The following is a 10,535-nucleotide window of genomic DNA, read 5'->3' as shown; positions in this document are numbered from 1 at the left end:
GCCTAAGGCACGCCCCAGAGTGGTGACCCCGGGGGGGGGGGTTCTGAGTTGATGTGCATCAGCAGAACTCTCCTACTGGTGGTTAACCCTTCCTGGACTTCAAGCGGACAGGCTGAAGCCGGATAGTCAGTTAGGACCAATGCCTAAGCCAATACCGCTCATCACCTGTAACCAATAAAGTTGTGGCTACATTTAGCCCATTAACCTTAAATAATTGTGTCATGTGTCTTTATTTCCACTGGGGGGGGGGACTTACCTTACAACTAACTTACTGTACAGAGGTAAAATTTGCATTAATTACGCCACCCGTTTTTGCTTGTGGCCCCTGTAAGGTTGTCCAGAAGGGGGTGCAGCCGTTGGTCTGGAAGAGGTTCCCCACCCCTGCTGTAGGGGAACAAGAAAGGATTCTGTAAGCGCGAAGAGAAAGAACTGTCTGAAAATGCATTTGCCTTCAGGCCTGCAGTAAGACAGCTGGGCGAACAGCTGCGGCTCACTGAGAGTGGCTTCTCACACAGCAATTTGCACACAGCAATTTGCACACAGCAATTTGCACTTAGCTAGAGATACCCAAGGACAAAATACAGGCAAACCATGTCAACTCTAGGAAAGGCATGGGGGGGCGCTTCTCATCCTTTGCATGTTGCCACTTGTGTGTATTGAAACAAATGCTCATGGTACCAAGATAAGAGTCACGTTTGTCGCTCCACTTCCCTTTGCCCCTGGCTCTGTCCAGCACTGAACCTGGAAGGTTACCTACAAGGAATGGCGTCCCTTGAGCTGAAGAAAGAAACAATAGTTTTATGGTCTGGTTCCTCTTGGTATCAGTACAGTTGAAGGGTGGGTTCTAATAAATACTTTTAATAATAAAGGAGCACATAAATAAACAACTACTGAAGTACACCCACAATTGTGAGGCTTTCCAAGTTGTTACTGTTGGCTATATATTTTTATTTATTTATTATTATTATTATTATTATTATTATTATTATTATTATTATTTATTGTTATTATAAGCTACCTGTGATGTCGCAATAGCACATGGAAGTTTGGTGGATATAAAGGGTGGGCTGCTTCCTCTTCGCCAACAGAATGCAGAGGGCAACAGCTATGGCATTTATCATTGCCCAATCTTCTTCCACTTGCAGCTAGATAAATCCATATTTTCCTTCCCCCTTCTCATAAGGAATTATGGACAGAGGTTATTCCCTTTTATTTCCCCCCACAAAAAGCCCTGGACCTATTTGTCTGAAAGTTGGCAGGCTTAATCTATTCTGGAATGGGTCCCATGTCTTTAAATTTTATCCATTTTGGTCAAAGAGGGAAAATGATATAACTATTTTTTAGGTTCCCCTTTATAGTGAATGGGGGGGAAACACAGAGCTTCAATTTATGCAGAGCAGCTTGGAACCTGAATTACACACTGAAGTGGAGAAAACACAGAGAGACTCAAAGACAGATTTTTTTTTTTAATGGATGCAGACACAAGATGAATTACTAATTTTTTTGCAACAGTTCTTATTTCCTAAGTAACAAGGAGACACACTGAATCTACATTTCTTGAGCACTTTTTATACTTTCAAAAGCCACTGTCTGTAAATTCAGCTGGAAAAACTGCCTAGTGACTGTTGTGCCTAACACACACTAGATGTCACTGCATGACCTGGAATGTGCTCTGTGTTTGATCTATTCCTTTTCCTTTTCCCAGACTAAATTACAGAACAAGGCAGGTGGAGAACACCACTACCCTTGCCCTCAGAAAACACTGCCCTGGTTTTTTTTTCTTATTATTTAAAAACAAAAGATGAGAGAGAGAGAGAGAGAGAATGAATTATGCTTTCTAGTACAAATTGCTCTGCTCCCTGAATATATCTTAGGATTGATTTTACTGTTGGTTATTGCTGCTTTTTCTGGTTGGAGTTTCTTCAAGAAAGCATTGTGATTGTGATTCTTCTTTGAATGTTGACCTGGGCAGAGCCGACCCTGGGCAACTCCCAAAATCTAGTTGATACTGTGCTGATTAGGCTGATTTGGATAGCTTTTAAACTATATTTACTGCTAATGTTGTGCAGCAGGGCTCTTCTTAGGTTCTTAATGCACCATGTAAAATTGAAATTTGGCATCATGCAGAGAGCTGAACAGAATCTCAATTTTCATTTAATAATAACAGTAAAAAACAAAAGGTCTTTCTGCTATGCCTGCAATGATTGGCTTCATAATCTGTACCAAACACCGACCACTTCAGAAGCCAAGGTGGAGAGTTGAGGTGCCAGATTGCCAATAGTAACAGAACTGGACCAGAGTGCCTCTCCCATGACAGCTAAATTAATATACAGTGGTACCTTGGTACTCAAACGTCTTGGCTCCTGAACGCCGCAAACACAGAAGTATTCTGGTTTGTGAATGTTTTCTAAAGCCAAATGTCCGATGCAGCTTCCTCTTGAGCGCAGGAAGCTCCTGCAGCCAATCAGAAGCCGTGCCTTTGTTTTGCAATGGTTTTGGGAGTTGAACAGACTCACAGAACGGATTAAGTTTGAGAACCAAGGTACTGTGCAAAATAAACAAGGGTGCCCTTTTGGTGTATGCAGGCCATAGAATTCAGCTGGACAAAATCTGGGTTACCTTAATACAGAATAGGTGTGTGTGCCAAATTCACATTGCTATGCTGTTCTAATTATTTCTCCCCATTCTACAGTTGACCAGTGATTGCTTCAGACACTCGCGTGGATCAAGAGGAGCTTCAAGGCTGCTCAAGTCGAAGCTCAGATGTACTCTTAAGGAGCTATTCGAGACTGAGTCAGTGCCAATTTTCAGACTCTCCAGAGCCAACTTTAGGTAAAGCTAAAGGGACCCCTGACCACTAGGTCCAGTCACAGACGACTCTGGGGTTGCGACGCTCATCTCGCTTTACTGGCCGAGGGAGCCGGCGTACAGCTTCTGGGTCATGTGGCCAGCATGACTAAGCTGCTTCTGGCGAAGCAGAGCAGCACACGGAAATGCTGTTTTCCTTTCCACCGGAGCGGTACCTATTTATCTACTTGTACTGGCATGCTTTCGAACTGCTAGGTTGGCAGGAGCAGGGACCGAGCAAAGGGAGCTCACCCTGTTGCATGGATTCGAGCCACCAACCTGCTGATTGGCAAGCCCTAGGCTCTGTGGTTTAGAGCACAGCACCTACCTTAGACAAACACAAACACATATCCATTGTATCCAGCAGAGCCTGCATTATTGTTTATCTTCTATAGCTTCTGGAAGAGGGATCAAAATGTAATTGTCTAGGTTGTGTTAATGAATTTTATTCAAGAACTGACTTAATGTTCCTGCTCAAACCTTTATTGCTCCTCCTAGGGCAGGGGAAAGACTCCATTTCTCTTTGGTTCATAGAAAACCAGCCAGCCACCCATTCCACTTCTTCCCTGCATTTCTGCCTGGATGCAGTGGGTCATAAAATGCTGTTCACCATTTGAAAGGACCATAGAGATGACCAGGGTACCAGATAGTTACATGCATGCTTGGGAAAATATGCCGGCCAGCATGGCCAATGCCAAAGCATGATGTGAGTTGGAGTCCAACAGCTTCTGGAAGACCACGGGGTCGTCTTAAACAGCAACCAAAGCAGATTCTGTGCCAAAACCGGGCCTAAACATTGATTGAAACTGATCTAGAAAATCAGTTTCCACCAAGAGCACTTGGATATTATTCGGGGAGTTTGACAACTGGCTGGTAATTACTTAGATTTTCTGAATCTAAGGTGGGTTTCTGAAAGCAGAGTTCCTTCCCAGCCCTGCCTTGAGATGCCAGAGACTGATGATGTGCATTATGTATGCTGAGCTGTGGCTGTTCAAACAGTCAAATGGAGAACTATGTCCTTAATAGGCACACAGCAACATTCAGAAAACCTTCCCATTCCAAAACCAGAACTGCGTCCTGCATATGCTCAGAAAATTTATTCTAAAATCTTGGTGTACATGCAGTGTGATTTCAACCAAGTGGCATATAACCAGAAAAGGTCAAGTTGGTCATTAAACCCATAAACCCCACTTGGTGTGGCTGTCAATACAGCTCCATTGTTAAAGATTTGCATTGCTTGTGCAAACACTTTCAACTGCAGCTGCTTCTGTATTCCTCTTGTATTCCTCGAGGTCAACATTTAGCAATATTTTTGGATTGTGACTAACATTTTGGAAGACCCAGATTCTGAATCCTCAGCATTGTGACGCATTTATATTGGCAAAACTGATGTTCATGTGTATCTAGAAAGACCTGGTGCCGTTAGTAACTGACTGGGATGCACACAATTTGAGTCGCATGCCTTCAGATTCTTAACAAGAGTGTTTTAGAACAAATACTGTGGACATTTGTATTCCCTGGAAAGAGCTAATACCCACATCATCTAACTGAATATTTTTCTATCATTTCTGTTTACCAGAGTGTTGGGTGAGCAGGCTCCAGAAATTGATTATTCCTCTGGTCCTCCCTATATTTAATCCAATTGCCACATTTATCATGTCCCTTGTTTGGGAACTTGGCAGGTTGTTCTTGAGTTGCCTGGATGCAGATGGGGAAAGCAAAAGAAGACAGGTGGTCTTTCAAACACATGATGCCCTCCAGGGACCTGACTTTGCAACTAGGAAATAGATGAGTTTAAGTGCATGTTTTTATCTAGTTCGATCTTGCTGGGTTTTCTAACGCCACCCTTCACTACCACCAAAATCCCAAAGTGTACAACTGGAACAAAGAACATATTTTCAGTCTACAGGTCTTGTACACATGGAATCTCTTGCTGTACGGCCCACATTGTCAGTTTTGATGGTCTGAATCACAAAGTTGATCATTATAACTATATTAATTTAAGGAACCCATAAATATGTGAAATGAACACATAAAGCATCCTGCTGAAAAAGCTTGAGGAGGTGAGGAGGATCAAGAAGAAATAGGGGACCTTGCATTTACTTCTGCCCCCATGAGATGTTCAGAACTCCTGGTGTTGATAAAGACTAGTAATCTGCTAAGGCAGAGGTAGCACAGCCAAAGTGATGCTTTCTAGGTAATGTTGGACTCCAAAACTCATCAACCTCAGCCAGCATGGCCAATGATTTGGCATGATGGGAGTCCCAGCATGTGAGCTATCATTGTGCTAAGGGGCTTATGCTAAAGGGTCTGGAAACCAAGCCTTGTCAGAAATGGTTGAGGGAGTTGGGGATGTTTAGCCTGGAAGAAAGGAGACTGAAGAGAAAAAAAGGAGGAGAAATGATAGCCATCTTCCAGTGCCACATGATGGAACAAGCTTGTTTTCTCCTGCTCTGGAGGGTAGGACTTGAACCAATTGATTGAAAATACAAGAAAGGAGATTCTGATAAAACATCAGGAAGAACTTTCTGAAAGTAAGAACTGTCTGACAGTGGAACAGACTCCCTCGGGAAATGGTGGACTCTCCTTCCTTGGAGGTTTTTAAGCAGAGGTTGGATAGCCATCTGTCATGGATGCTTTAGTTGATATTCCTGCATTGCAATTTTCGATTCTACTCTACACATGTTTGACCCCCACCCCACCCCACCCACACATTAAACAAAGATTTGGATTCAGCATCTGAGCCATGCTTCGTGTTAGCCATGATTCTAAAAATAATATTTTGAATTCCAAAAACAGATGTTGAGACTATTAAAAGCATTTACACGAAGAACGCATGATCTTCAAAAAATTGGGACATTACATTTTCCTAGGATTCAATCCAAAATATTGGGGGGGGGGAGAGGAAAATGTTGCTCTTCCTTCAAATAATGCAGAACTTGCTGGTGTTAATACAGCTAGATGTTTTATGAGAGTCGTATGTTTCTGCTTTTTACAGTATTGTGTATTGTATATTACAGTTTATTTAAATCAGGCTGCAATCCTAAACCTATTCTAGGCTGCAGTGAGAGTAAGGGCTCAACTACACTTGTCCCTTGTTTTCTTCCATTTGTCATGGGCTTTCTAGATATGGGTCTGAGAGGTTTTTCATTTGCCCCACTGCTTTCCTTGGGAAAACCTACTTTTTAAGGCAGCTTCTTCCTATGTTCCCTGTGAAACCCCGTCCATATAAGATCACCCCTAAGTGGCAATTCTGTATGTGCTTACCAGGGAATAACTCCCATCCAGCTCAATGGACTTAATTCCAGTGGTCGGGTTAGATCATTTTTTGAATATGGACTTAATGGTTATATGGGGGGGAAATGTATTGAGATGGTAGTGAACTTAGTGAGCCTGGATAGCTCTGTTGATTAGAGCATGGTACTAATGATGCCAGGGTTGCAGTTTGGATCCCTGTATGGGGCAGCATCTTAAAAAGTAGAGACATCATCTTGCCAACAAAGGTCCGTATAGTAAAAGCTATGGTTTTCCCAGTAGTGATGTATGGAAGTGAGAGCTGGACCATCAAGAAGGCTGATTGCCAAAGAATTGATGCTTTTGAATTATGGTGCTGGAGGAGACTCTTGAGAGTCCCATGGACTGCAAAAAGAACAAACCTATCCATTCTTAAGGAAATCAGCCCTGAGTGCTCACTGGAAGGACAGATCCTGAAGCTGAGGCTACAATACTTTGGTCACCTCATGAGAAGAGAAGACTCCCTGGAAAAGACCCTGATGTTGGGAAAGATGGAGGGCACAAGGAGAAGGGGACGACAGAGGACGAGATGGTTGGAGTGTTCTCGAAGCTACCAGCATGAGTTTGACCAAACTGTGGGAGGCAGTGGAAGACAGGAGTGCCTGGCGTGCTCTGGTCCATGGGGTCACGAAGAGTCGGACACGACTAAACGACTAAACAACAACATGGGGCAGCTGGGGGCCCCTGCTGCTGCCCTGCCCTCCTGCCCAGGCAACACCACTGCCTGCTTCCGGGTAGAGAGGCAATGGATTGCCTATGCCCCAGCAGGGATGAAAATGTATTTCCTCCACTCCCGTGCAAGGCACTCCTAAGAGTAAACAAGCGAGGAATCAAAATCCACATAAAGCTTTAAAATATTGTTATTAATTTTCACCAAAACAAAGGTTGTACAAAATTCTAGTGTTATCAGACAGGATCCGATGACAATATACATAGTCCATATACAATTGTAGGTAACTGTAGAACAAAAACGGACATAAAACTGAAATAAATAAACCACAGGTGTGTGAATGCCTGGTAGGTGGCGTCTGGAAGTATCTGACTGTAGCATAGGCATAATGGTTAAACAAGACAAGGTTACAAAACATGGACCGTATTATATCAAAGGAAAGTAATGGAAGTATTCAAGTGCCCTGAGTCACTGCATTAGCCATATTCATTCGTCGGTCGAAGCGGGAGGGGGGGTTGGTTGGGGGGGGTCTTCGGCTATGTTCCTCCTTGCTTACACATGAAACAAAGTCAGAAATCGTCCTTTTGTCTTTGGTCCCTAAAGCCTTTCAGCTTATCACTTCGTTTTTCCCAAACTGTGCCGTGGTCGTTCCAGCTGCTATAAGCAGGTGCACTATCAAGCATTTTTTTCTGGTGCACATTTTGATCTACAGTACATCTCTTCTCTGAGTCAACCATTTATATCCCGCCTCTCACAAAAGCGTTCCTAAGGCGCTTCCAAGTGCGTAAAAGTTTAGCAAGAAAACCAATGGAAACTCTCAAACAGCCGGGAAAAGCGGCCAGGCGCAATTAGGAAGGCGGGAGCCCGCGGTTTCGCCTTGCCCAGTTCGCAGCGCATTCCAGGAGGGGAGGGGAGTTGATGCCCGTGGGCCCCGCCCCGCGAGCCATGCCGTGAGGCCGAACCGATAGTCCGCTGACGAGAGGAGGTGGGCGCTTGTGCGCTCCCGCCGTGCGCTGCGCCAAAAGAGCCGCTCGGAGGCGCAGAGCGGGTCACTTCTCCCTTTCTGCTGGTCCGCTCGCCCTCGACGCCGCGCTCTCGCCGAGGACCCGACCTGCTCTCGCTCGCTCCCCTCGGCGTTTTCCTTTCCAAGAAGTGGCGAGGCGCCCTCGAGGTTCTCGCTGCAGCTTCCTTGGCGAGCCGATCTGGGGCGCCCTTTCCCCGGGAGGAGCAGCCGCTGACGCCTCTCTCTGCCCACGCCACCTCCCCGAGGCGATTTGCAGCCAGCCCGACCAGTTCGGCTCCTCCGGGCGCAATAGTCCTAGCTGGAGAGCGGGGAAAGCAGAGGGAAGAAGCGGCTCCGACGTGGATTCCTGCCTGGGACGTCCAGCCCCGCCGGAACTCGCGGCTGCTGCTACCGCCACCTACCCAAGTCCTCCCCGGGCACCTGGTCCGCCGCCTCTGCCGCATGAGGCTCTCTGGGCTGGTTCCTTGCCGCCGGGGTAGCTCTTCCACGCACGTCTTCCGACGCCAGGGCCCGCAGCCCCTTCCTCTTCCTCCCGCCGGGGTCATGAACGCCTCGCTGGGGAACCAGACGGACGTGGTGGGGCTCTTCCTTGCCAACAGCAGCGACTCTCTGGAGAGGGTGCTGCGCTCCTTCACGCCCCGGTCGGTGGTGACCGACGACGGCTTCGTGGTGACCGCGCCGGACGAGAGGAGCCTGTACATCATGCGCGTGGTGCAGATCGCCGTCATGTGCGTCCTCTCGCTCACCGTCGTCTTCGGCATCTTCTTCCTGGGCTGCAACCTACTCATCAAGTCCGAAGGCATGATCAACTTTCTGGTGAAGGACAGGCGGCCGTCCAAAGAGGTGGAGGCGGTGGTGGTGGGGCCCTACTGACCTCCCCCACCCCCTCCGAAGCCCCGCGGAGCCCGCCTGGCCACGCCAAGACTTCGACGGTGCGGACCATGTTGGTGCCTTCGTCGGAAACTCCTCTCTCGGCTATGGTATGATATCTTGAGTTGAGATGGGGTAGGCTGGGGGGCGAGGAGGAAACGACCGGCTACCCCACCCTCCTCCTCCTCCCTCTCCCTTTCCCCCTCCGTCAGGGGCACCCAGAGGACCGGGCAAACTTCGCAAGAGGGAGCCGAACTGTGCTGAACTCCGCAGGAAGCGAAGCGCTGGGACTGTTTACAAAGGCAAAGGCGTGACACGCGCTCCCGTTTCTTCACTTCGGCGTCCCGGGCCTCGTCTTGGCTCTGGGAGAGGGGTTGATAAGAGAGAGAGAGAGAGAGAGAGAGAGAGAAGGGGCGCGGGGGTTCTGATGAAGCCGTGAAGCCTTCCAATTTGATGTCGGTGTCCTGTAAATATGCCGTGTCAATGCACACAGACGATACATTCCCAACTTCGCTGCTTTTTGTTTCGTGTGGAGCGGGTGGGGAATGGGGACAAATCGCAACTTTGAATGTAAAAATCGCTCAGCTCTCCTGTGAGACGTTTGCCTTCAGAGGTTGGAGCGGGGAGGGCAGGGACATCATCCATCGGGGTGGGCAGTCAGGTTGTGCTTTTGTGTGTGTGTGTGTGTGTGTGTGTGTGTGTGGAGGGTGCCCTAGAGCCACTTTGCAGCATGTTGTCTGTAACACACTTCCCAGTGCTGATGTGTGAATGGAACAGTTTCTTGCCTCCTCTGCTTTCTACTGTAGCTCCCTATCTATCCTTCCTTCCTTTTCTTTTTTAAAAAAATTGTATTCAGTCAGAGTCCACTTTGTATTTTGTACCTCTCATTTCTTGATGCTTGTCTGCTGCTAAAGTCAGCATGCTTGGTTGCTGCACCTGTGGCTTTATAAATTGCATTGGTTTACACAGCTCTGGTGGTCTTCTTCTTTTCTTATTTAACTTGCTGTAATAAAATCTGCCAAAAACTTCTCTCCAGAGTCTCCCAATGCAGCTCTTTCACATTGAAATTCCTCTTGCTCTTTGGGCAAGCTGTGATGAGCATCTGGGCAGACCAGGGGAAGCATGTAATGAGGATTTCTCCAGCAGTTGAGATAAAGTTGAGAAGGACAAGGCGATTGGGAGGGAAAGCATTAAAAGAGTTTCAGAGAACCCTGGCAGATAAGAAATGCAGGACACCTGTGCTTAGGAGTTTTGGGGACATTATTATTATCATTAATTTATTGCATTTATATCCCAGCTTTGCTCCCAAAGGAGCCCAGGTCATCAAACACAGCAGTGATAAAACTATACCTTTAAAAATAAAACATTAAAAGCAATTGAAAGGGATATAAAAGGGTGTGAATTTGCCTACAGAAAGAAAGAAGTTCAGATTTAGACGGTGGCACTAAAACCAAGCAAGTTAAAGGTACAGGGAGTATTTCCCCCACCTACCCACCCAAGAATGCTTTTCATCAAGCATGGATTCAAAGGGAAAGATCTGCAGGAAGATAAAGCAGCTGTCATGGAAATGATCCAGCTGGGGAAACATGTGCCGCTACTAATGAAAGGTGAAGGGTAGTGATTTTTTCTCCTCGCACAATTATTTATAGTCAGGAAACTGATGAGAAAGATGCATCGACTGAATCTGTGCCTGGCCAGTTGATTGAGCCAGCAATTTGCAACAAGCCCTGGGCTGCCTAGCAGTTCAAGCTCTGCTCTTATACTTGCATCCCAAAACTGCATGGAGAGGAAACAAAGGAAGGTGAGATCTTCTCTCTTAGCAGAACTTCC

The 10,535-nt window shown here is 46.6% G+C and overlaps 1 protein-coding gene across 1 annotated transcript; it reads left to right on the top strand.

Annotated features, from left to right (window-relative positions):
- The first annotated feature begins 7,794 nt into the window (after positions 1-7,794).
- On the top strand, positions 7,795-9,674 carry RPRM (reprimo, TP53 dependent G2 arrest mediator homolog). Its single transcript, XM_081014251.1, has one exon. It carries the CDS (start codon positions 8,277-8,279, stop codon positions 8,706-8,708), a length of 432 nt encoding a protein of 143 aa, XP_080870377.1. The 5' UTR covers positions 7,795-8,276; the 3' UTR covers positions 8,709-9,674.
- The last annotated feature ends 861 nt before the right edge of the window (positions 9,675-10,535 follow it).

The sequence above is a fragment of the Podarcis pityusensis genome, assembly GCF_964106645.2.
Source record: "Podarcis pityusensis genome assembly, chromosome: 1".
NCBI classification, from domain to species: domain Eukaryota; kingdom Metazoa; phylum Chordata; class Lepidosauria; order Squamata; family Lacertidae; genus Podarcis; species Podarcis pityusensis.
Note: the sequence above shows the minus strand (reverse complement) of the source record. Positions and strands in the feature narration are given on the sequence as shown.

Coding starts and splice junctions, on each gene's coding strand:
- RPRM (XM_081014251.1), top strand. CDS start 8,277: ATGAGGCTCTCTGGGCTGGTTCCTTGCCGCCGGGGTAGCTCTTCCACG.